This window comes from Peromyscus californicus, unplaced genomic scaffold (genome assembly GCF_007827085.1).
Source record: "Peromyscus californicus insignis strain IS unplaced genomic scaffold, ASM782708v3 Scaffold_1__1_contigs__length_55948999, whole genome shotgun sequence".
NCBI lineage: Eukaryota > Metazoa > Chordata > Mammalia > Rodentia > Cricetidae > Peromyscus > Peromyscus californicus.
The window spans coordinates 7,863,897-7,889,958 of record NW_026294492.1 but is presented as its reverse complement, the minus strand read 5'-3'; the positions used below and the strand labels follow the sequence as shown (position 1 = coordinate 7,889,958).

Genomic DNA, 26,062 nt, shown 5'->3' with positions numbered 1-26,062 from the left:
AGAGAGGAGAATTGAGGGAACAGCAAGGCAGAGGGAGAGACTGCCAGCCGCTGCCATGACAAACAGCATGTGAAGATGCCGGTAGGCCATGAGCCACATGGCAAAGTATAGATTTATAGAAATGGATTAATTTAAGATGTAAGAACTAGATAGCTAGAAGCCTGAGCCATTAGGCCAAACAGTTTAAATAATATAAGCGTCTGTGTGTTTATTTTATAAGTGGGCTGTCGGACTGCCGGGGCTTGGCAGGACCCGGAGAGAAAACTCCAGCTACAAGGAACCAAGACCCAGAAAACAGCAGACCAAGAGGTGACCCCTGTCAGGGAGAAAAGTGTCCCTTGGCCTCCACAGGAACCCTCAGAATCCTAATGGAGGCCCAAAGTACTCTCTGGAGCTTCCAGCCACATCTGATGACTCAGGACCTCAGAATTCCCACCACCACCCCACTGTGCACATACAGGCAGGGAATGTCCATAAGTTACCAGCCTCCCAACTCCTCTAGCGGTAAGGGAGCAAGCTGCCCCATCACAGCTCAGGAACATAATAGACCCAGTGCTCAGAGCTGTGGTCTAAGAAGATACCAAGGATAAAAGGAACAAGCCGCTAGGAAGGACTGGTGACACCCAGGCCAGAATAAGAGGACCCAGTCTCTGCATAAGGATCTGCAAAGCCTAGGAGGGACTTCACAATGGTCACTGGAGCAGGAAGAGGAAGAAGTGTGGTCACTGAGAGCTTGACCATCCCCCGTTAGAAACAGAAAAAGCTGTGGTGGAGGGAGAGACGGGGACAGAGGGAAATAGGTCTGGTTCAAGAATTCAACAGCCAATAGCTGCTGCTGCACCAGCAAAGGGATCTGAGGTGCGACTCACATGGACCTGTCACAAGACATTCATTCGGCTGTCACTTTCCAGTACAGCACACGGTATGCGTAAGTCACCAAGGCCTACCAGCATGGCAGCTTCGGGAACCCAGTGGGGAAACATTTCCAGAATCCCCCAAACTGACTCAACCTGCCTTCCCTCCTCTACAAGATTTCACACACACACACCCAAAGCTCTGTTACAAAAAGACTGATGTGCCTAGCCCCCAACCCCCCACTTCCATCCCCCAACCCCTGCCGGGGTCCCACCCCACTCCCCACACCTGCATGTTCACCGTGAACATTTTTCAAGGCCGGCCCTGGGCACAGGGGACACTCAACTGTGCTCAACGATCACCTCTGAGGATAAGTGCCCCCAACGGCCTTCTTGCTGCCTGAAGGCCCTTGCACCCTGTCCTTGTACTCTGAGGACAGCCAACTGCAACAGGACATGTGTGGGGCCAGAGAACAGTGAACCTCTGCGCTCTCAGCCACCACAAACAGCAGCTAGAGGACTGATCCAAGAAGCCTCAGCCCCCGACCCTTCTGACCAGCGGCCACTAGAGGGTGCTGTCCCGTACAGCCTAGTACCTTTGGTGATGTCCCTGTGGTCACTGAGGCCACCGCAGAGGGAGATGGCTATGGAGGGCAGGTCCCTCAGGCCATCCGAGGTGCTCTCCACACCACTGTCGATGCCCGAACTGCCCACGGACTGTGGGGACTGGTTGGCTGACCTGGCTCCATTGTCGCAGGCTTGTTTGGGGAGCCCCGCAGGATCGCCACTGAAAGGAGGGGAGAGGGAAGCTGCTCTGAGCACCCTGCTGTCCTCACCCCTACTATTCTATTAAATTACCCTCCAGAACGCAGCACCACCTCAGAGAAGCAACTCTGTCACCTGAGGGCAGCTTCACCATCAAAACATCGGTACAGACAGCAAAGTCAAACGATCCACCTCAGTAGGGCCTGCCACAGTCTCCAAACCCATCTGAAGTAAACCTCAGAGAAAGCGTGTGCCCGGGAGGCCACTGTTACCCCCCCTGGCCCTGGCCCTCCCTGTATCTCAAGGGAGCTAAGGCTGGGTTCCCCAAGGACTGAATGTGAATCCCTCCAGGGAGGACCATACAAAGGTCTCTCTCACTTAGATCGTGGGCCACTGAGAGCCTTGAGCCCACATTCCTATAAAGAGGGTAGAGGACAGACACTTGTCTGTCCATCCCCTCAGCCTCCCAACCCCTAACCACCCCTACACACACACACACACACACACAGTCTCACGCAGCACACAGAGCCCAGGCTGTGCCCAGGTTCAGTATGAGCCTTCAATGTCCCTGCTTCCTGTCCAATTGGCCAGGGCAAAATGGGCTCCTCTCGGACTACAGAAAATGTTATCAAGGCCAGATGTGATGGCTCAATCCTGCAATCCCAGCAATCAACTGAGAAGCTGAGGCAGGAGGACCACCACCAGTTCAAGGGTACCCTAGACTACATAGTGGGACCCTATCTCGAAAACCAAAGCATAAAGTAGTTTGAGTAATGAAAGGGACTTTTACTTCTTGGGGAAATACAGGGCTGCCACTTCAGGGTCCATGTCTGTGAGGTCATCCAGATAGACGCCATCAGCTCCAAGGTGTCGACTCCGTTTATCTGAAAGTAAATGGAGTGGGTCAGAAACCAACTCACAGGTTGCCATATCCAAAGTGTAGATCTGCTCCCCGGTGGCCTGGCTGCCCCTGGCCCAGGAGCCACACGGTGAGAAGCCGGCAAGCGCATCACTGCAGAACTATCAGACTCCGGCTCTCCCTTCCTCCTGGCCCAGAGGAAATCAAGCACTTAGCCTCAGCCCTCATCTGCAGAGGACCTGACAGGTTCCAAGCCCTCCGCACTGAAGCTATGATTACCATAATTACTGGCTGTGGATGACAAATCCTTTCCTGAATACTTCCCTGCTGACACTCTAAGGCACAGTACCCCGACAGCGGCATGATGGGTCCCCGTGCACCAGGCCCATGGACTTCCTCTCTGCTAAGAACTGTGTAGCTGGTTCACACAAACCCAGAGTGTTCACACCAAGCTATCTGGCTAGCCAGGGTGGGCTCAGCATCATCACTCGTCAGCATGGACGGTGAGCTGATCGGGCTACACTGTCACTGACACAGTCAGGGAAACAGAAAGGTCTCTAACAATGCTAAACGTGTCTGGCCCCACGCTAGACAAGGGACACGCAATCTCCTCACTTGGTAAAAGGGCACACATTAAAGATTCAACGCGATGGATGCCGTGGATGTGGGTCTGCTCTGATACACTGGAAACTTCGGAGGAAGCTGCAGTGTCTGGTGTGAGCAGCGTGCCTGGGGGTGAGCGGGGAGCCCAGGCTGGGCTCCGTACCTTTCTTCCTGGACGGGGAGTCTGTCTTGCTTGCTGCCTGCGTTGTGCAGGCAGCCGGGGGCTTCAGCTCTTCGGCCACGGGTAAAGGTGGGGCCGAGGCTCCTAAGGCCTCAAGATCCTCCTCATTCACAAACTGCATTTCCATCTGAGTCTTGCTCTGCTGCACCAGCGGCCCCGGGGCCAGGGTTGGTGACTGGTCACTGAAAGTGTCTGAAGACTCACTATGGATGGCCTGGAAGTGGATTTTATCGGGGATCTTCCGGCTCCCTAAGGGACTGGAGTCCTTCATCTTGTGTGGAGAAGAAGTCTAGAAGAGAGAAGGGAGTGCTGAAAGCCAGGCAGAGAGCAAAGCCGAGGTCAGTCAAGGATCTGCCGCAGACTCTTCAACCCCAGGGACAGCCTGGTGAGCCCCACGCGGCTGCCTAGAGAAGCCAAGAGCAGCAAACGTGTTCCAGAGAAAACGCCACAGCCCTGGTATCCCCCCTCACCACGGCAAAAGCTTCACCAAACACACCGGGTCCCGGCTCTTCCCCTACACTGCCAAGACTGGAGGAGACAGAATGGCATTGTGGGAGCTGTGGACACTTAGGGTCCAGAATCAAAGGCATTGTGGGAGCTGTGGACACTTAGGGTCTAGAATCAAAGGCATTGTGGGAGCTCTGGACACTGAGGAGGGACACGATGGCCAGCTGCGGCAACTCTGACACATCTAACTCTAACTCACGTGCATGCATGGTCACCAGGCCACGTCACCAGGCCACGCGTGCCTGCTGTTCTGAGGACCGCCCCGCCCCACCCCATGCTGGCCATCTCCCAGGAGCTCTGTGCGCTCCCCATCTTCCTCATTCTCCTCTGAGTCTAGGCAGATCTCAGTTGTATTTACGGCTGCGAGTAAAAGTTAAACATGCACAAGGACGAAAAGAGGAACTGCTTCCAAAGAGGAGTGAGAGAGACAGTGAGGTGAGCCTCAGGCCACACGTCCAGCGGCCCCCAGGGTGCTCAGCAGAACGGGAAGCAGACCTCACACCTCACGGTGGGCTTCTCTACAGCAGTGAGAATAAACGCATCCCGTCGGCCCGGAACAACACGGGGGACCCTGCAAAAAGCAGTCCCTGCGCCCACGGGGCAAGCAGGCGGCAGTCAGCACGGGCAGCCGCCGGGAAGCCTAAGGCTCTCCACGCTGCTGGCCCCCCACAGCCCCTCTGGGACCTGGGATCCGGCTGACAGACACACACACACACACAGTGTGAAAATACAGAGCTGCACACTGCAGACCTGTATCTCTCCAGATATACATGTATCTGATTTCAATAAAGTTTCTCCCCCAAACCGCAACTCAGGAGGCCTGGTGGGGAGGGGAAATTTACCGCGCAGGGATCTGCGGTCACAGAAAAGTGCAGGCAAACAAAAGCTGACACACACCGGCAGGCCCCTCCCTATCTGACACCCCTGGGTCCCTCACAAACAAAGACAGGTCACAGGAGGATTGCAGTTAGAGCCACCTAGCCAGAAGTGACTGGCCTGCACTTGGACATCCAGTCGTGATCTACAGTCTAAGTTCACATGATGAAAACACACAGGCTTCACAAAGCCCCGTAACACACGCTCACTGAGTCACAGCCCCGGCGTGCATCCCTTTGCAATGCCGGGATACTAATTCCACGCAACTGGAGCTAACGTACGCAGAAACCCTCAGTGGACCGCGGAACTGAGACAAACAGGCTTACCTTTGCAGCCTGCGGCAACTCGCCCCAAAGCCAGAGCATTTCCAGGTTACTCTTCGGTGTTGACCTGTCCGCAGACTTACTCACCAACTCAGAATCACTCTTTGGTGTTGAGGGGCGGGAGCCTGAAGGACTTAAGAAAACACAAACCCATCGTTTGAGTGAGAAAAGAAAAGCCTTTGTTTTTGTCCCCCAGTCACGGTTCTAAGCAACCCAGAAAATAGATCTCTGCTGCTGTCCCCTTAATACAATCCCTCCTTTGGCCACCAGAGGTCAGTGTGCACCACCTCCAACAAGGGGGCCTGCCTTGGAGCCAAACTAAGAAACAGGAGCTTGGGGGAGCAGGGGGATAAAGTCAGAACTTGAAACTCTCCAAGAATAAAAGAAGAAGGAGAAGAGGAGAAGGAGGAAGAATGAGAGAGGCAAAGAGACAGGGAAAGCGGGGGAGGGGTTCAGGTACAAACTGCTCTCCTGTCCTGTCCCTGCGCTCCCATTTTCCTATCAAGCATCTCAGCTTTCAGAGGTGTGCAAAGGGTCCTGGCCAGCTGACGCTCTATCCCAGGTAAACACTGGCTTTAAGAACAGGGAAAACACCTGGTGTGCCAACTTCATCACATTGGATCATGAGGCTGCTGTCTCCAGGAACACATCAAAGGCTTTTTGCCAACCCACCACACCTAAGTGATGGCGATACATCTCACCTCCACACTGGATATTTCTACTTCTAACACTTGAACCAAGTCCTATGTCCATTCAGCCAAATTAATGGGCTAAAACTAAGTCAACTTAGGTCCACCTTCTCAGACACCGAGCCGAGAGGCGGTTTCCTTTCTCTGTATTCTCACACCACTTCCTCAAGAGGAACACAGCAGCCTTTTTACAGAAGCAGGAAACAGCCTCTCCACAGACCCTATCTGTGTCTGTCCATCGCCCCCCCCCCCCCCCCCACTGCACTGAGTCTCACTTATCTAAGTCAAGTTCCACCTCCAGCTCAAGATGGCGTTTCCTGTTGGCACAAGCGGAGACCTCTTATACCATGGCCATGTGTAACTAGCCTGGCCCTGATGCTTCTGGGAAGCCAGACTACGGGCTATTCGACCCTCATTTCACAGTGATGAACGGAATTCCCTTTCCCTTGGGGCTCCGCTGACCACCAATCTTTCCAACGAAAGCATACTGCCATAGGGCGACCTTCATGTTCTAGCCCTGTCTGTGGGGAGGAAGCTCCTGGTACACCATACCATGACAAGTTCTACAATGGAACCCTACCACACCACACCACATCACACCATAACACACGCACACATGCACGCACATATATTTAACAATAAAAGCAGTTTTAAACCACCAGACACGGCAGCACACATCTTTAACCCCAGTACTCAAGAGGCAGAGGCAGGCAGATCTCTTTGAATTCCAAGCCAGCCTGGTCTACAAAGCGAGTTCTAGGTGAGCCAGGGCTACATGAGTGAGATCCTGTTTCCAAACAAACAAAATCCATGGGACTTTTTTTTTTTTGGGGGGGGGGGGTCAGTAAATATAATTAAGCGTGAGATTAAATTTTAAATTTTAAGTCAAATGAAATTCTAAAAGTTATGTTTCCCAGATAGAAATTAATCAATGCTTACTCTGGAAATAAAGTTTCAAAAGTAGATGAGGAAGTTTCAAAAATAGATAAGCAAATACTGAGGAACCAGAGGAGAAATCTCAGACACCTGATCCTAATAAAAACCCACACCCTAAGACACATCCTATGCCATTCTTCTAAATTCGTTCTAGAAATGCTGGGCAGAGTGTCTGAATCCATTATACAGACGGCCTAATAGGCTGTTTAAATATTTATAGTAAGTGGTTTGACTTATCTACTAAAGTGGCATTCTAAAAATAGCTTGTAGACTTGTCTGTCAATATGACCCACACAGGAAAGGCTGCACCTCAGTCTCAAGTTCCTTGTCCTGGTTTTCAAGGCCACCCAGAGAGTCTGGCAGCAGGATGGGAGAGACCAGTAGAGGGTCTTAAACAAGTCGCATTGGGACTCAGCGGTTAAGAGCACATGCTGCCCTTCCAAAGGACCCAGCTTAAATTCCCAGACCCACAAGGCAGCTCGCAATCCTTATAACGCTAGTTCCAGGGGATCCATCGCCCTCTTCTGGCCTCCTTGGACACTGCATACATGTGGTACATGAACATGCATGCAGGTGCACATTCATACCCATGAAAGTTAATAATGTTTAAAATAAACTAGACAAGTCTAATCGCCCACTGACGGCTTACAATAAAAGGAGGTAGGTATTGTTCATAAGTAAGTTGGTTAGTGAGTAAAATTGATTTAAGTGTTAGATTGGCATTTCTATTTCATATCTGTCAGTAAGTTTCTTCACAAGTCACTGGGTTAAGGTACGACGTAGAGGTTAGATCACGACTTCTGTAAGAACTGGTCTACCTTTCCGGAGGACGGAAGTGGGAAGGCTGTGGAGGGCAAGAGCTAGAAAGAATTCCCTCAGCCACCACTGCGAGGTGAGGGGGAGTCCTCTGGCAATCTACCAGGCTGCTGGAGGCACGAAAGATACACAACGAAAAGAAAGAAGAAAAAAACCACAGGTCAGTTCAATGCAATTTCCCATCGCCGCCGCTTTGGCGGCTCTCGGCAGTAACAATTCTAAGAAGGGAGACATTTGGCTGTTAAACAGCAAAATGTGAGCCCATGCTGAAATCAGCAGGAATCAACACGAACTGTCTTTGAGACAGTCCTGTTACCCAGGCTGGCCCCAAACTGGCTACGTGGCTGAGGATGGCCTTGAACTCCTGTTCCCGAGTGCTGCAGTTACAGGCATGGACCACTATGCCTGGTTTTGGCTGTGACGGGGAGCGAAGCCAGGACTACACACACGCTGGGCAAGCACTCCACTAACCCGAGCTGCTGCCCCGGCCGTCAGCATCACTATCTGGGCTGCAAAGAAAGGAAGCTGCCCAAAGATCCAGTGGCTTCCCATTTCATCCTGTGCCCTTGGCCAAGACAAAATGGCTGTGTCTGGTTGAAGCGGGGTGCTGAACCAAACTGCGAGATCTGAAGACCTGAACGTGGGTCCTGTCACTTGCCTCCTCAACAACATATCGTTCTGAGTGTGGGCGTGTCTACGTAACCCAATGTGTAATCCATTTGACAACAGTCACACAATCTGACGCCATCGGTATCCTGCACTCAGGAAGCAAGACAGACAGACAGACAGACAGACAGACAGACATGGTTTGTGCTGTTTGAAATCCTTCCTTTTACACTCTTCAGGCTAACGAACAGGTTCTTCAATCGATTAGCAGTTTCTAAATACCCTGCACTGTTTTCCTCCGAAATCACTGTGTTTTCTCTTCGTGGGGGTCATCTCCCCTGAACCAGGACAAGGACACATGCCAGGACAAGGTTCCAGGCATCTTAGGGATGTCCTGTCCTGAACAGTGAGCTACTGCTCATGTGCAGCCATGAAACTGACACGCCCTGGGTACAAAGACCATGTCTGACTTACTATAAACATCTTGTTAATGGTTTTGTCTTTGTTTGTTTGGGCTTCTTTTGTTTTGTTTTTCGGGACAGGGTTTCTCTGTGTAGCCCTGGCCTGGCTGTCCTAGAACTCGTTCTGTGGAGCAGTCTAGCCTCCAACTCACAGAGACCCACCTGCCTCAGCCTCCTGAGTGCTGGAATTTGTGCACCAGCACCACCCAGCTTGAAATATCTTGTTAATGTTTTTAAATGGATTATTCTACAAAATATGGGGCAAATAAAATCTACCTTTGAAATTATTTTCATATTTTTATGAAGGTTTATTGTGTGTGTGTGCGCGCGCGTGCGTGCGTGTGTGTGTGTGTGTGTGTGTGTGTGTGTGTGTGTGTGTGTGTGTGCCATGTATGTATAGATGTCCACAAAGACCAGAAGAAGGCATAGGATCCCTGAAGCAGGAGCTACAGGAAGCTGTGAGGCACCCAAAGTGTGTTCTGGGAATCAAACTCAGGACCTCTGGAAGAGCAAGAAGTGCTCTTCACCTCTGAGTCATCTCTCCGGCCCCAATTACACCAATTCAAAAAAGCAGCATGTGGTGGTTAAGCGTTAACTGCCAGCTTATCAGAATCTATATGACCTGGGAAATGGCCCCTGGACATGGCTGTGGAGGATTATTTTGATTTGGTGAATTGGGATGGGAAGACCTGACTACTGTGGGTGGCACTTTCCCTGTGGGATCCTGGACTCTGAACGGAGAGCGGGGGCTGAATAATGGCATGTATTCATCTCTCTCTGCTTCCCGATGGTGGATGTCATGTGACTTCAAGCCTCAAGCTTTGCCTTGACTTCTCTGTTATCAGAGACCAGACCCTTGAAGTGTGAACCAAAATAAACTGTTTTCTCCTTCAATTTCTTTTGTCGGGGGTATTTTATGAGAGCAAAAGGAAAAGAAACTAAAACAACATGTCTAGCAGAAAATGTTTAAACTACATCATGTAGCTAAGCATCAGGTACCTAATGGAAGGGCTGATCTCGAAGCAGGCAGACCCCTACTCTTGGTAAACCAACACTTCCTGTCAGTCCGAGCTGGAATCAGGTATGGGGCACATTCCACTTAGGCCACACTGCTGACTGCTGCTGACTCATTCTCGTGATGATGCTAAACAAACTGGAGCCAATGGGGTTGCTGTGACAAGGCTGGCAGCCCATGCCACAGTCCCAGGGTGCCACCACTTCCATCCTAAACTACAAGTGAACCTACAGCATCAGGAGGAACAGCCCAAGGGTGCCACAGCCACTGCTTCTCAGCCTCTTTTTCACTATCTCCACAACCCCAAGCATCTCGAGCAGGTTAACCACCTGTCCGCCACCCGCCATGGCATTCAAAGCTGTGCTCCCTTAGAAGCCACAAACGACTATCATGCCCAGGATTCGTCTGCCACCCAAGAACCAACCAGTTTTCACCCTAGCAGGGGTGAGCCTGTCCCAGGTTCTGGGCAGAACCTCTCCACAGGCCCTCCTGCGCTCATAGGCTCCATGGCTCTGAAAGCTTCTGGAGTCTAGGGAAGGTCACTTGTGCTCTGTGCAGCTGCAGCTCGGTTCTCAGGTTCACGGGGGCACACCAGGACAAGTGGAAAGGGCATTTCAGGGAAGCGTGCGGTCCTGAATCCAGCAGTGTGGATTAGCTGTAGGCCATCATCCCCTCGACAGTCCTCAGTGACGTCAGAGGCTCCCTGCAGCCGTGTCCCCACATTTGAACTTCACTTCAAGGCTAAGGCCCGCAGCCAGGTTGGCCACGCTGCCCTCTCCTGCCGCCAATGGGCATTGGGTAACTCAGCAGGGTTTGTTTTTTCTCCTGCATGCCTTCCCCACAGAACTTTGCAAACATGTCTTCAGACGGAGTCTAAATTCAAGTCTGAGGTTTGCTCACCTTCCATATTTAATCCTAACCTGTACCCCCCCACCCCACCCCCACCCACACACACACACTCTGGAGATATTCTGATCCTGATTATTTTCAGTTTTAATTTCTATTTCCCTGTTTTCTTAGACATGCCTCCTATAGCTGACTTCTCAGCCCTCTGGACCAGAAAAGGCAACTTACCTGGGGCTGGGGGACCACTCTCTGTCTGAATTGGGGTACGATGCTGACTGGGGGTACGATGATATTGAGGGGAGGTTCTCCTTGGGAATATCGTCTTGGAATGGCGGTACATCATTAGGAAGAGTTCTGGGGAGATTTAAAAAAAAAAGTGAAAAAATTACCAAGGGCAGATCCATAATAAAGCCACGTTTCTTCTTGATTACATCTAAGGGCTTCATTAACCAGCATGACCTCTGTCACACTCAGGCACATTCTAGAAAGGGAAGACGGACAAGGTAAAATGTCAGCACATATAAACGTGTGTTTGTGCATCTGCCTTGGGTGGACTGTAAACTTATAATGATTTCACCAGAGCATGAACACGATGAGCAGACCAGTGAAGTACCACTGATCTTCAAACGTGTGTGTGTGTGACTTCTGTACCATCCTCAAGTGTGTACATGTACCGCTAGAGCATCCTCAAGCGTGTGTGTGCCACTGTAGCATCAAGCGTGTGTGTGTGTGTGTGTGTGTGTGTGTGTGTGTGTGTGTGTGTGTGTGTGTTGCTGGGGATGGAACCCAGGACTCACACACAATAGGCAAGCACTCTACCACTGAGCTAAGGGAGCTATTACCTATTTTGCATATTTAAAGATAGAGTCTCACTAAATCACCCAGGCTGGTGATCCTCCTGCCTCAGTCTCCCCAGTTCTGGGCTTCCTGGTGTGTGCTACCATACCTACAGCATCTTTCTGTCACCTTTCATGTTACCCTCACCAGAGTCTGAGAGGCAGGTCAACTGGAACTGGATCCAGCTGTTCCAGAACATTCCCATATACAGGGGGACTGCCATTTAAATAAATAAGACCATGTCTTATGTACAGCCAGATAAATACATGGCATCAATCATGTGTATCTTTGAACTGAACATGTAAAACTCGCTAGCCTCAGATGGGAGCGCAGACATCACAATACACGGTTCACAATCCCACTCCTACAGAAGCCATCCGTCTGTACTTCCGTCGCTCCTGAAGGACCTGTGGCCGGTCTGGAAGGGAAAGCCGCAAAGGAAAAGCCGTGACAACCAGCCCGAGCCTAACGGCCCCAGTACCCACAGTAGTTAGAGGCCACAGTCAGCGAAGGCCGTGATGCCAGTCAAGATCTAGTATAAGCCATAAAAAGACATTTGAGGACTGGGGGGAGAGGCTCCATGGCTTGTCTGTCTAGCACGCACAGAGACCTAAGTTCGATCCCAGCATACAAAAATGGAGTGTGGTGGCTTATGTCTACGACCCCAGCCTTTAGGAGGTGGGGCAGGAGGATCAGAAGTTCAAGGTCATCTTCAGGCACGCAGGACCCTGTCTCAAAAATTAAAAATTAGTTTACTCTGAACAATGAATGGGGGAGACATTCTGTCCCTGGTGTTCTTTATGCCTTGTATATGTTAACGAGACATAAAAATTATCAAAAGCCACATGGGATTATATAAAAATCCGCAACAGCAAACATTCTTTAAAATTTAGTTTTCAAAGCTGACTTTTTGCACCACAATACATACTTACAAACAGGGCTTTGTGACAGTCTTAGAAGCAAAGGAAAATCAGAAGGAGACAAGGCCATTAAATGTGGTCATAATTCAAAGCAGAATGGAAAGGTTTCCTCCACATAAAGTGACTGTGTGCTCCAGTCACCCATGGCACTGAGCTGACCACACACCCTCCCGACCTATAGATCTGCCTCAAGGCTGCAGGCAGACCTGGGGCTCAGGGCAGCCAATGAGGGAGTGAAGGGTGGACTCAGGGACACAGAGATGGCTTAACACACACACCCAGTGCCACAGGCCTGATCCCCAGCAGCAGCAGGTGCATCCCAAGTGCCAAGAAAACAGTCCAGTTCACGGAATACTCATTTGCCGATTCTTGTCTCTCGACTCTGTTTCAGAGAGCTGAAGTTACCAGCCACAGAGGAATGGCGTGGCCCACTGGGTCTTAGGTTAAAAAACCAGACCGAGGCTTTATTCCTCTCTATGTTGGGTCCACTACCTGACTGCAAAAATTCAGTCTAAGATGCCTAACAGAAACATGAAACGTTTTTTATAAATGTATGAAAATCATCTTTAAAAACTAACTCATTTAGGACTACAGATACAGTCCAGTTGGTGCTTGCCTAGCATGCATAAAGCCCAGGTTCAAATCCAGCCCCATTTGACAGAGCATGATGGTGTGTGCCTATAATCCCAGCATTTGAGAGCGAGAGGCATGATGATCCGAAGTCCAAGGTGATCCTCAGCTACAGATTCAGTTCAATTTGTCAAAGAAAGAAAGAAACTACCTCCTTCTCCAGCACAGACCCCGTCTTTCCTCACTGTTTACCTGCCTCCTCCATCCATCGGGGCTGCGTCCTCATCGGAGCTCATCTCTATGGGAAACATGTCCTCATCCTCAGATGTGTTGACGTTCTCATCTCTTTTGAGATTGTCCAGCTGAGACTTCCTCCTCCTCTTCCTTCTCTTCTTTCCCAGGGAACCAGCGGATGGAGTGTCGCTGGAGGGCAGGCCCTGGGCAGCCGTGGTGGGATCCAAGCACCGGATTCTGTCCACGGAGTTCCTTTTCAGCTGGCTTTCCATGCGAGAAGCTCCTTCCGACAGGATGGGGGACGTGGCCAGGTACATGGGGATGACTTCCTACAAGGCAGGTGGTTCAAGAGTCCCATTAACACAGGTGACAGAGAAGGGCCGTGACCAAGGGAGAGAGCCACAGCAGGACAACCCGACATCTCACAGCCAGGGGGAGACATCAGACAGAGGGTCGGGGTCGTGAACTGCTCAGACACTGTTTTGTACCCAATACAGCCTTCACAGAATCACAACGGAGTCAGGCCGTTACCAGTGACTTCAAACCATCAAAACTCATCTACACACCCAGGGCAGAGAAAAATGACAGCCGAGTCACGACACTGTTGCTGGGACCTGGGCACAGTTTTACATTTTATACTGAGTATCAGAGAGTAAGTGTGAATGGGTTTCAACCGGTGAGTGGGTGGGTGGGTGTATATGTGTGTGTTCTCACATTCCAACATGAGGCCCAGGTGGAGAGTGACAGGGTAAGATACTCAACAGCCTGTGTGGGGCTCCTGTGAAGCATAAAATAAAAATCCAGATGACAGCTGTGTCTACAGGCCTGCCACTCCAGAGCACATCCAACTGTGTACCCAGTGAGCCAGGAGACAGGGACCCCTCAGAGAGAAGTGTAGACCGGTAGAGCTGGCACAAGAAGAAGAGAGCAGTCGGTGATACAGTATGCAGGTCTCAGCATCCAGCCCGCTCCCAGGCAGCCACAAATGCTGAGCTGGCCGGCTGCCACACAGCCCCAAACGACTCCTCAAGTCCTAGAGCCTAAAACGGGCCTCAGCCAGGAGCAATAGGAGGCTATAATAATCTCAGCTAGTACATTCAGGGCTTCCCATTTAGACAGGAGTTGCCTGGAGGCTGTGGGTCTGCAGCAGACAGTGGGGTGCGGCCCTTGGCTTCCAGCCCAGAAGCTGTTCATTCGCTCAGGTAGATAACAGGGAGGCACTAGCCTGGGGCAGTCTAAATTGCAGAGGCTGGTTTTAGTGTTTGAGGATCCAGGGAGCTTCCTTCCCAGGAAGGAACCAGCTTTAGTTTAACTTAAGGAACCCCTGCATAAGACTGTTTCACAGGAGCCCCACACAGGCTGTTGAGTATCTTACCCTGTCACTCTCCACCCTACGGCATTAAGACACAGTCTCTCTCACTGAACCTAAGCTAGCTCTTTCAGCTAGACTGGCTGGCCAGCCTGCAAGTTCTCTGGACCCGCCTGTCTCTGCCCCCCAAGGCTGGAGTCACAGGCATGAACTGAGCTTTTCTTAACTCGGGTGCTAGAGATCCAAACTCAGGATCTCAAACTTGCAGAACAAGCACTCTTGAACCACCCAGTCACCTACTCAGGCCCAGACCCTCAGAGTATTAAACGTGAAGTCACCACACAACCCAGTAATTTCACTTCTAGGCATACACTGGGGAGGGGTGGGGGTGAGGTCAAAGCCCCCCCCCCCCCAGAATGTTCTCACAGAAACCTGAACATGAATGTGCACAATACCATTACTCACACTAGCCACAAGGTGGCAACAACCCTAGAGTCCCTCAGGAGACACGAGGTAAATGGAATGTGGTCTGTCAAACCACGGAGCCACTGAAAACACTAACCGGTGGAGCCCAAGATCTGGCTCGGTTGGTAAGGCACCTGCTGTGAAGCCCAGCCATTCAAGTTCCGTGTCTGGGATGCACAGTGGGAGGAGAGAACCAGCTCCCGAGGGGGCTTTGAAGTTTCCCATCCTCAGGATACCGCCCAGGGTCTCAGTCCACTTCCTGCTGCCTTCGGACCAAGATGTCGCCAGCATCTTGTCGGCCATGTTCCACTCCATGCTCCCCGCCGTGAGGATAACGGACTGAACCTCTGAACTGTCAGCCTCCACCTCAATGACACATTCTCCTTTATAAGAGCTGCCGTGGTGGTGGGGCCTCTTCACAGCAATAGAAACCCTAACTCAGACACACCACATACACACAGTAACAGTAATACTAGAAAACGAAAAGGATTTGGTCCCCTACTAAATTAAAATGAGGATGCTCAGGCATCTCAGATTTGTCACGCCAGCACACAGCTTGGCCAGTGTGTGTGATGTCAGTCCCTCCGTCTCCTGGAAATGGCAAGTCAGTTGAAGCAGGCCAGGGCTGGGTCTCTGCGGCCTCAGCACGCACTCGGCTTGCCTGGCTCTGCTCCTGGGAAGGTGAGCAAGGACTCTGCTCTGATGCCAGCATGTACCCAACCAAGGACCCAGAATTCCTTCTCCTCATGTCTGCCTGCTGTGACTGCTGTAACCTGTGCTGTGACTGCTGTAACCCTGCTGTAACCTGTGCTGTGACTGCTGTAACCTGTGCTGTGACTGCTGTAACCCTGGACACCCGGCACCCCTCACCTGGTCATTGTCAGTCTCTTGAACAAAAAATGCTTCTCCATTGTCTCCCAACTTCATGTGCAAATCCACAGACTCCCCGTTGATCTCTATGTCCACCTGAAGGGAGAACCCAGAGAACACGGTGAGAGTCTTCCAAAAGCTGCTCAGGTCTCAGTGGGTGTCCCTCACCCAGGCATACCTGCCCTGAGCACTGGGGAGGGAGGGAGGGAGGGATGGGAGGGAAGGAGGGGATGGGGAGGGAGAGGATGGGGAGGGAGGGGAGGGAGAGGATGGGGAGGGAAGGGGAGGGAGGGAGAGGGAAGGGAAGGGGGGAGGGAGGGAACTTGGGTTTCCAAACAAGGCTACACTGGTCCTTTTCAACACCTCCATTGCTGTTCCAGAACCTTCCACTCCCCACCAATATGCATCCTTCCCCTCTTCCCGGGGGATGAGAGGGGCTTGTGACTGACACCCAACCAGTAGAATACAACAGAAGTAACTCCATAGGACTTCCGAAACAAGGTCATAGAAACACCGTGTCCACCTCGTCTCTCATGAGCAGCCACCATGCAGTAAGGGAACCAGACCACATGGAAGGGCTCTGCCCGGTGATCTCACTGAGATCACCGAACCAGCCCCCAGGCACGGGAGGGAACCGGCGCTCCCCTGCTCTGTGGTGCCAAGCCCCCTGCCCTGCCCGGGGTTCTGAGCCTCTGACTTGATAAGCAGTGGGTGTGCCTGATGTCTTGGAGTAACCGACACTGCCCTAGGAACTGGAACCATGGGATCATTGGGGAGCATTCGATTGTGCCGTGCGGCATCCTCAACGGTGAGTCCGAGAGCTCCGGACCGGGGGCAGCGCCCTCACGCGGCTGCTCTCTGTGGAGAGGGGTGCCCAGGCATGCTCACCACTTTCTCCCGGGAACGCAGGACGCCCATCTTCCCGAAGCGGACGTGGAAAGGCGAGCACTGCAGGCTGCCGTTGGGCTGACGGACCACGATGATGTCGATACATCCCGACAGCGTGGCAGGGTTCAGGCCCTTGTAGAGCTCCTTCACCGTCACAAACACCTGGCCAGCCAACTGCCCCACGTAATTCATCGTCTGGACCTGAGAGACAAGACAGAGCACACGAGTTCACCAGAGCAATGGACACGGGACGGCCACCCAGAGCCTCCAGCTCCACACTCCTCCATGTCAACGACGTAGTGTACACAGACTGTCACACTCTGGAATGTTATCCACAACACCCCTGCGACGGCCCATTTCTCCATTCCATCAAGAAGCCCACCCACTGCCCAGGAATCCTAACAGAGGGTACCACTGGGCTCAGACCACGCATCCCAGGGTGACTACAAACGTGATCTAACACATTGTGTTTGGTGATGTTGTCTCGATGTCAAACACAGACAGCTTCACTGGTGTGGCTAACAGGAGGGAGTACCTCACGAGGACCTGGGAAACACGACAACACAGATAACTCTTTTTGTACACTGCCTCGTTCTTCCATTCCCACAGTCCCTCCACGCCCTCTTCCATGACGTTCCCTGGGCCTCAGAAGAAGGGACATCGATGATGACCCAGTTAGTACCAAGCACTCAGCACTCACTCTCAACTCTCTGACGAGTTCTGTTATGAGTCCCCCCCAATCCTGACCAGTGCTTACTGCTGAAAGATGTCCCTCACCAAGTCTGGGAGCTGCATTTGCCTGTGTGGGTAAACACGGACTGTTCAGGAGCTGGCAAGATGGCTCTGCTCGTCAGGACCCCTGCCAACAAGCCTGGAAACCTGAGTTCATTCCCTGGGACCCTCATGGAGGAATGGGAACCAACCCCCACAGATTAGGGAACCACTCGCTCTGACCGCCATACCTTCACAGTGGCATGCACCCACACACACATTACTGTCGTGAACATGACTAGTTAGGAGGCAGTTTAATTATGCGTCCATTTGGCAAAACACCAGTAGTGGGTTTCCCCATAGGGCCTGCGACCTCCCTGGCCATAAGCTCTTGACCAGTTCTACAGCATTAGGCACACTCTCTCCCCCATGGAGCTGACTGGTTTCCTCACAAACATGCCACCACTGCACCGTGGGCAGAGCTTACAAGGCAGTTCAGTGTCGTGGCACAGGGGGTCTGCGGCCCAGTGTGACAGCTGGTGACTTTTCTCCTCCATCAACTCTATTCTAGTTCAGTGAAGCCCCCGGTGACGTCCACCATGGCATCCCCTAATCCCACCCTGCTCCTACAGGGTCTGTGCTCATCACCGAGCAACAGACCAAGCTCTCTGGCAGGGAAGGCCCAGCCCAGGCCCGCTCAGCTGAGACCCACCTTGATACTTTCCATGCTGTGGAATAAACACAGCTCTCAATTCAATGGGAATAAGAGATGGTTTATCCTAAAGCAAACACAGGTGAGCATTTCCTGAAAACACAGATTCCAATGGCCCTAAGACTGTGTGCTACCATTAGAACAGTTACATGAGATTGTATTAGTCACAGGACAAACAAAATCATAATAATTGGTGGGGACCACACAAGCATGATACTCAGTAAAGAGAGAAAATTCGGCCACAGGTTTCAGGTGTTATCTAATGACATTCTTAACGTCCGAACTAGCAGAAGCCAGGAGAAGACGTTTGCAAGGAACTGATAGTCAAAAGGAAGTTAGAACAGTGTGGTGGTTCACAAGAGAAATCCCGCCCCCCCCCCCCCCCACAGTCTGGGCATTTGAACACTTGGTCTGCAGTTGGTGGCCCTGTTTTGGAGAGTTTTGGGTGACGGAGCCACACTAGAAGTACGTTCCTGAGGGTGGGCTTTGAGGTTTAAAAGCCTCCTTGTGAACTCTACCAGTTCACTCTGTCTGCTTCCGGCTTGCATTTGACAATGCGAACTCTCAGCTTCCCGTTCCAGCCACCATGCCTGCACCTTGCTGCCATACTCCATACCAGGAGGACTCTGTTCCCCCGGGACCATAAACCATTGGTCATAGTGTTTTATCACAGCAGCAGTAAGGTAACTAATACAGTCAGACAAAAGCGTGGACGATGAATAGCTAGCTAATAAGAAAACTAAAAGTATCCCCCAGATACTTCAGCTCTGGATCAACGAGATTCTAACTCTCCACAATCAGTTAACAGTTCAGCCTTCTAGACTCTTTAATACTGGGTGTGTCTCTTTGGGGGGCGGGGCTTCAGTTTACCCTGTGTTGGAAAGAAAAAGGTTCTGAGAGTTGGGGGGCAGTTAACAGATCTCAGCATTCCAGCTTCCCAGGTTCAAATACGTGAGCACAGGGTCCCAGATGCCTGCAAGGCCCAATTCTAGTTCTAACAGGTCAGAAATAAGGGGCGTTTCCCCACTCCGTTTATCATCCCAAGAGGCATCCTTCATCACTGGCGCGCATGGCTGCTCTGCCCTTGTGACCTCAAGAAAGCAGCCCTCCCAGGCACAGGAACTGTAGAACAGGACAATCACTTGGCTGCTCCAACAGGCTCTTTTTAATTGAAAAAAAAAAAAAAACCTAGAAATGGGAAGTCTGAGGCAGAGTTCTCCTGCGAACACCCCAAGGATTCACTCCCCTAGTAACTGTCTGCTGTGTGAGCAAAGGGCTTGGCTGGTGTATTTTCTAACTGCAAATAGCCAGGAGCAGCTGTCTGCTGGAAGCCTCCGTATATGTTAAAAGGTCTCTGTGTAGACACAGGCACACTGTTCACAAGCCCCACCAGACGAAAGTCTTCTTGAAATTATCCTTGACATCAAGATCCAGGGGCTGCCTAGGCGACCCTGCACTAAGCTTTTTTCTTAAAAAAAAAAAAAAAAAAAAAAAAAAAAACCACATTCCTCCACAAACTCATGAAGATGACTACCATTACCAGAATATAGGAAGGTGGGGAAACTGGGGGCCTTGTGTGCTGTTGGTGGCAAGGGAACAATGGTGCAGCTACCCGAAAACCAGCGCCGCAATTCCTTGAAAATGAAAAATAGAATTACCCTACAACCCAGCAATTCAACATCAATGTGTATCTTCTAAAGAGCTGGAATCAGGGTCTTGAGAAGGTATGTGCACACTCATCCTCACAACATAAAAAGGAAGAATCACCCAGCACCGGCGAAGCATCTGTCTGGCAGCCAGACATCCATCGACAGAACGACAAGAACATGTGGGATGATGGGAGATTATTCAGCCTCCCAAAAGAGGAAAATCATGGAGGCTGAGGAAATGGCTCAGGGCATGGAGCGCTCGCTTGCTGTGCTAGAGGGTGGAGCAGAACTCAGATCCACAACACCCACGTGGAAGTGAGGCAGGCAGGGTGGCACACCCCTAACAAGACCTGAGGAGGCAGAGAAGGGGAGCCCCAAGGCAAGCTGGCTAGCTAGACTTGCCCCCTCAGGGAGCTCTGGGTGCAGCCAGAGAACCTGACCTCGGTCCACAACGTGGAGAGAGGAAGACACCCAACATCCACTCTTGGCCTCTATATACATGTATACACACACACACACACACACACACACACACACACACAAGAAAGCGAGGGAAGGAGATTCTGCAAGCTGCCCCAACACAGGCAGGGTAAGCCAGGAGGGCAGTGAGGGTGTGAAGGAGGCCATCAAAACAGGACAGAGGCTGCAGGACCACCGTAGGAGCTCCCTAGAGAAAACAGCAGCTAGGGGGCTGGGAGGGAACAGAAATGTGGAGTGAGCGACCCCTGGACCAAGGGTTTCCATTCTGGAGGAACGCAGTGATGGCTGCACTCTTTAAATGACTTAAGGGCTGGAGACGCAGCTGAGCTGGTGCAGCGCTTGCCTGGCAGGCACAGAGCCCTGGGTTTGATCCCCAGCACTGGGTAAAACCAGGCACAGTGGTTGTGCAGCCTGCAATCCCAGGACTGGGGAGGTAAAGACAGGGAAATCAGAACTTCAGAGTCATCCTAGGTGTGAGGCCAGCCTGGGCTACATGAGATCCCGCCTCAAAAATATAAATAAACGACTTGAGGTGCACCCCAGCAGGCATGTGACCCACAGTGGCCTTTAACAAGCCAGTGTAAGCCAGGTCCTCTCAGGCACCCGCTGGGCTGAAGTCAGGCAGGGAAAGGACTCTTTCTCTGCCCCCATTGGAGGCGCTCCTCTCAAAAAACCTTGTGTGAATTTTTCTCTAAATGTTCTATACAATCAAACTACTCGACGTGAAGTCCCAGATTTCACTTCCTTCAGCTGCACTGGCATTGAAAAAGCTCAGGGAAGACACTAATTCGATTAGCCCGAAGATAAGCCGCCAGAACAACGGAGCCGAGCTGGGGCAGAGGTGCCTCCCACCGGGCCATAATCCCATCACGCGGCAGAGTTTCAGTGTTCGGCTTCCTTGAAAGCACGTGAGGAGGCAGAAAGGGTGAGGTTTGGATTAAAGAAGAAAGCGTCTGGGTGAGGGAAGATCAGAGGAACCAAAGAGAACAAAACAAAATGCTGACGTCTCCGGCGGACCTGCTGGAAGACGCTGGCCACCAGACTGCTTTCCAGTCTGCTGGGCTTTTTTTTCTTGAAATCTGGCAAGATATTGCACCTGGCAGAGCTGAACACACTGGAGAAAGGATTCTGCAGTTCCTGGCTCAGATGTATTTTTGAAGGAGAACTTGACCAGGTCTTAGAGGCTCCTTGGACCAGCCTGGAATTCTCTAGAGCAGTGGTTCTCAGCCCTCCTAATGCTGCGAGCCTCTAATACAGTTCCTCATGTTGTGGTGACCCCCAATCCTACAATTATTTCTGCTGCTACTTCATAACTGTAACTTTGCTACTGTTATGAGTCGTACTGTAAATGTCTGAAATGCAGGATGTCTGATATGCCACCCCTCTGAAAGTGTTGTTTGACCACCCAAGGGGGTTATGGCCCACAGGTTGAGAACCACTGCTCTAAAGCAAACCAGGACCTTCTGGATCTGTGGATCACAAAACACACAGGCTCTTTTTTTCTTTGATGTGGCTGCTTCTGGACTGGCATTCTGAACCAACACAAAGTTCTCTGAAATGCCGTTTCCAGGTAAGATCTTCCTAGATAAATGGGGAGCTCGTACGGGGAAGAGAACCCCATGTCAAGGCCCCAACCTGCAACTGGAGGCCACACACCCTCCCGAACCAATCCTGGTATTCGACAGGTGCTCGGTATAGCCACCACCCCAGCCTCAAACTGTCCCAGACATGGCCTAGGGATGTCATCAAGAAGTGCCACGAGTCTCATGACTTCCCATCTAGTCATGACATTGGAAAAGCCTACATTTAACCCCAGGTTGGCAGAATCCATCAGCAGGCTTTATGAACTGCCAAGAAATGCTGCTTCCCCCCCCACACCCTTTTTTTTTTTTAATCTGCCAAAATTCCAAATTCCTGCCATAGCTCTCCTAACCCCACGACTGTATTAACACCACTGCACCACCTGGAATAGCAACATCATTTGAGGGTGGCCTCAGGTCAACGCCACTGAAAACTTGTCACGATAACATGAGGGGCTCACAAGACAACAGAGGACACATGAACAATTATGTATGAGGAGTTCATCAACCCAGATTCACACAGATACGCAAATCAAAAGAGGGATGGCTTAGTCCATAAAGTCTCAAAAGCCGGAGGATCTGAGTTGAATCCCAGCATCCGCATAAAAGCCAGGCACGAACCACGGGGGAGGAGACAGTGATATCCCAAGACAGCCAATCCAACTGAACCAGCAGCAACAAGTTCAGTTAGAGATCTGGTTCAAAAGATAAGGTGGACCTAAGGAAGGTCCACCTCTGGCCCCTACATGTGCACACATACACACCCACCTACACACACCCACCTGCACACACACACACACACTCATCTGCACACACATCTGCAAACACCACTTGCACACATAGACATACCCACCTGCACACACAGAGAGACACTCCCACTTACACATACACACCCCTAAACACACATGCATAAAATGATTAATTTTTAAGGCCTTTCAGAAGGCCCCAAATCAAACCATTCCATTAAAAACTCCAATAGTGAGAGCAGAAACACAGACCATACACTCCATGCTCCGGTCATTATCACGACAAAGCCCCAGGAAGAACTACCCATCTGGCACATACGAGCTGACCCCAGCAATCCCACAGCAAGAACTGATTCTACAGATAAAAGAAGACCGTGTTTTTAGTGTGCGTGTTTGCACAGGCGCGTGTCTGCACACACCACAGCATATAAGTGGACCTCAGAGGACAATTAGTGGGAGTCAGTTTGTTCTTTCCACAGAGCTAGTGAGAGATTGTTCTTTTTCTCCAGGAATGTGGGTTCCAGAAACCAAACTCCAGTCATGCTGGTTGGCAGCAGGCACCCTGACCTGCTGAGCCACCTCACCAGCCCCTAGAAACAATACGACATGTGTGGGTGGCAGTAACCGCAGACTTGACGGTGATATAGGAGAAAGCAGGAACCACTTCGAGGTCAACAAGACCCTGGATTAATAAATTATGGACCATCCGCATTATGTACAGAATACTACATGCCTATTAAAGGTGGAAGGGAGTTGTAGGCTCTATAAATACCCACACTCACGGGGAGGGGGGGGGGGGGGAGACCTTGGCTTTTCCATCTACACAAATATTTCTTTCACATCAGTTTTTCATGGGAAGTCTGAAAACTCCTGCACACCCGGTCTCAGGGTCTCCATGTCAATGGAAACTACGCTGCAGAAAAGGGACGTGAAGGGGCTGAGGAGACGGCTCCCCAAGAAAGGGGCCTGCTGCCAAGCCTCAGAACCTGGCTCAGCCCCTGGAGACTCTATGAAGTCATCCTCTGACCTCCACTCATGCTGTGACATGCACAGACAGACAGACAGACAGACACACACACACACACACACACAGAGTTTGAATACTGCCTCTGATAAGGTTGTCCGAATGGCAGGGTCAGCTAGGACACGGTCCCTGCTCTGGCAACAAGGGGGTATTATTATAATGCCAGGTTATAAGAGGCCCTGGCAGCAGGAGGGGGACACATAGAAGACACAATGCGGCCCCTGTACCCTGGGACACTCACTGCCTTGGGTTGGGACTCAGGACCTCGGCCCTTAACCGTTAGCTCCCTTGCAGGGCACGGGACCTTTGTTCCCCTTGGAAGTGCCCAGTGTCCTCTCACACACTTGGGAGAGCCCTCTAGCCAGCTGCTCATCTTGGTCAAGAATGCTCTGCTCCTGGGACCTCTGTCCGCCGCCGCACCTCCCCCTCCAATCCTGTCCCGGCCGTCAGTCATGGTCACGTACCCCTGCCTGTCCAAGAGAACTGTGCCTCGTTCTGAACCTGTGAGATGGGTGATTTAAATGGCACCCACCACCCGTCACACCACCACCCGGAGATACTAGAACACAGCCTGTTGTCCATTCCACAGTCCACCCTCCAGGTGAAAACTGGTACTGACCCAATGGTGGCAAACAGCTCCAAAGAAAATACAGAACTAAGGTTCTCGCAGCAGCGTTCTTTGTATGTATTTAAAGTATTCAGATTGTGCCTACATACAAAAGGCAGAACAGGGAACACTACCGGATCAGATGACTACTGGGGTATTGGAAGGGTCTGGTCTACTCATGTTCCACAATAAACATGGTTTCAGGCAGGGTGGGGGGTGGGGGGGCACATGTCTGTGATTCCAACATCCATCGAGGAGGCTGAGGCAGGATGATCCTGAGTTCCAGGCTAGCCTGGGCAACACAGGTCAAGGACCGCCCGGGCTACATAGCCAGGCCAGTCCAAGCTACGACAGCTCCACGTTCATGTAAGAGGACTTCCCAGTGTAGCCGGATCACCTACCAGCCTGTATCACTCACTCCAGTTGTTTTTAAAAGGCTCCAAAGGCCAGGGCTGTTAGTACACAGGACACCAACCCCACACCCAGCCATCCTAGAACAAGGTACCTATCACACCTACACACTTGCTAAAATCAGTTCATACCATTATCGGTCCCTTTCAGACCGTGAACCTAAGACAGAGAAGACTCCAGAAAAATGGATTTACAGTCTAAGGTGGGGTAGTAGGGGTTAGCCAAGGCAGCTCAGGGATGGACCAGAAGCTAGCATCGGCGAGCCAGGCTAGCCCAGCTCTGCAAAGGGCCCCCAGTGGTACCCTGAGCTCCCCACTTAAAGAGTGACAGTCTGAAGTTGCTCTGAAGCACCTCAATTCATTTGGGCAACAACCTGGTAAATGAAGTGTGGTTTTTCCACTCAGCCTAGATAGGGAAACCAATAACCAGGCTCCAGAAGTGACGTCTCGGGCCCACGGATCTCCAGCTATCTCGGTGGTCAGCTGCTCTGCCATCCCCTGACCTTTCCCTCTCTCCAGCCCAAAGCCCTGACAACAAGAGATAAGCAAAAGGCCTGCCTGGCCCAGCCCCACCAGCCGATACCTCCCCACTCGGGACAGCGACCAAGGGTCCCATCTCCCTCATCTGAACCCCAAGTCATCACCCAGGCAACAAGACCAGGCACGTTGTCCCTTGCACCACCGCCCGCTTTCCAAAGTGACAAGCATCCTAAGAACGTTGGCAACTGCCACCTAAAGAGGGGAGAAGTCACACGGGGTGGCATGGCCACCAAGACAGCACCAAGCACAGGACCCAGGCTTCCCAACCCAACCACCAGGACCTACACAAGCAGAGATAAGGGCCAAAAACACACACCCACACACACACAACCCGTGACAGCAGAAGCGATGTCAGCAAACAGGAAGCTCGGTCAACATGGGGGACCGAACACACGGGGATCTTTCAGCCTTTCTGGGGACACTGAAAAGTTCCCTGACTGGGGTACTTATCACTCCTGAATTATTATGCATTCCTAAACGGCTTTCACTCATAAAACGCGTATTAAGGAACAAGGGGTGGACAGCACATCTGAATCCTCATGGGTTGCGGTCCACTCCTCTAAGAACCGTTACAGGCTCACCTTCCCCACAACTTCGCTGCCCTGTGGGAAGCCGCTGTGTCCCAGGGTCCCCAGACCAGTCAGTCCTGCCCACGGCTCTCTCCTTCTTGCTTCCTGCCAAGGAGGGTGGGTATCCAGCAACTACTGGCCGCACAAATGATCAGCCAGCCACCCTGACTCTAACCCCCTAAGACTTAAGATGACTTCCAAAGCATTGCTTTCCACTCTATATTCCCCTGGCCTTCCTCCATGTGAAACCGTCCCCTAGCCCAGGTCGGTGGAGCCGCAGGCCCAGCGCCCACCACACACACGGCAGAGCAGCAGGGAGGCCTGCCGGGTAACCTGAGAATCTGGGTTCCCAGCTCGCGTGTGCCCTTGGGCACGGGAGGTCAACCTCCCAGTCCTGGCCTCAGTATCCTCGGCTGCAAAGCCTGAATCCTAAGCCCCTTTGGGATGAGTCTCATCCAGATCCCAGCCCCGTAGGGTCGTCCCCTGCAAGCTCGGGCGCTCCATGGGAAGGCCCGGGGATGCGACGAGGACCCACACGGCCTCCTGGCCGGTCCCCACAGCCCAAGGACGTGCCCTGGGGTGTGAGCCGGGACCCAGGTCCCCG

General features: G+C 51.8%; 1 protein-coding gene across 10 annotated transcripts in view; it reads right to left on the bottom strand.

Annotated features, from left to right (window-relative positions):
- The window catches only part of Lpin1 (lipin 1), a 126,842-nt gene that overhangs the window by 30,155 nt on the left and 70,625 nt on the right, over positions 1–26,062 (bottom strand). For 5 of the 10 annotated variants that reach the window (XM_052745862.1, XM_052745863.1, XM_052745858.1 and 2 more), the window contains 9 exons: positions 16,431–16,631; positions 15,543–15,638; positions 12,917–13,227; positions 10,566–10,691; positions 7,412–7,519; positions 4,972–5,101; positions 3,245–3,551; positions 2,410–2,503; positions 1,451–1,641 (listed from right to left, as the gene is read on the bottom strand). In XM_052745862.1, coding sequence (XP_052601822.1) covers positions 1,451–1,641; positions 2,410–2,503; positions 3,245–3,551; positions 4,972–5,101; positions 7,412–7,519; positions 10,566–10,691; positions 12,917–13,227; positions 15,543–15,638; positions 16,431–16,631 — 1,564 coding nt within the window. Of the gene's footprint in view, positions 1–1,450; positions 1,642–2,409; positions 2,504–3,244; positions 3,552–4,971; positions 5,102–7,411; positions 7,520–10,565; positions 10,692–12,916; positions 13,228–15,542; positions 15,639–16,430; positions 16,632–25,470; positions 25,490–26,062 lie in introns of those variants that run through there. The other 5 variants (XM_052745859.1, XM_052745861.1, XM_052745864.1 and 2 more) reach the window with 3 other exon arrangements.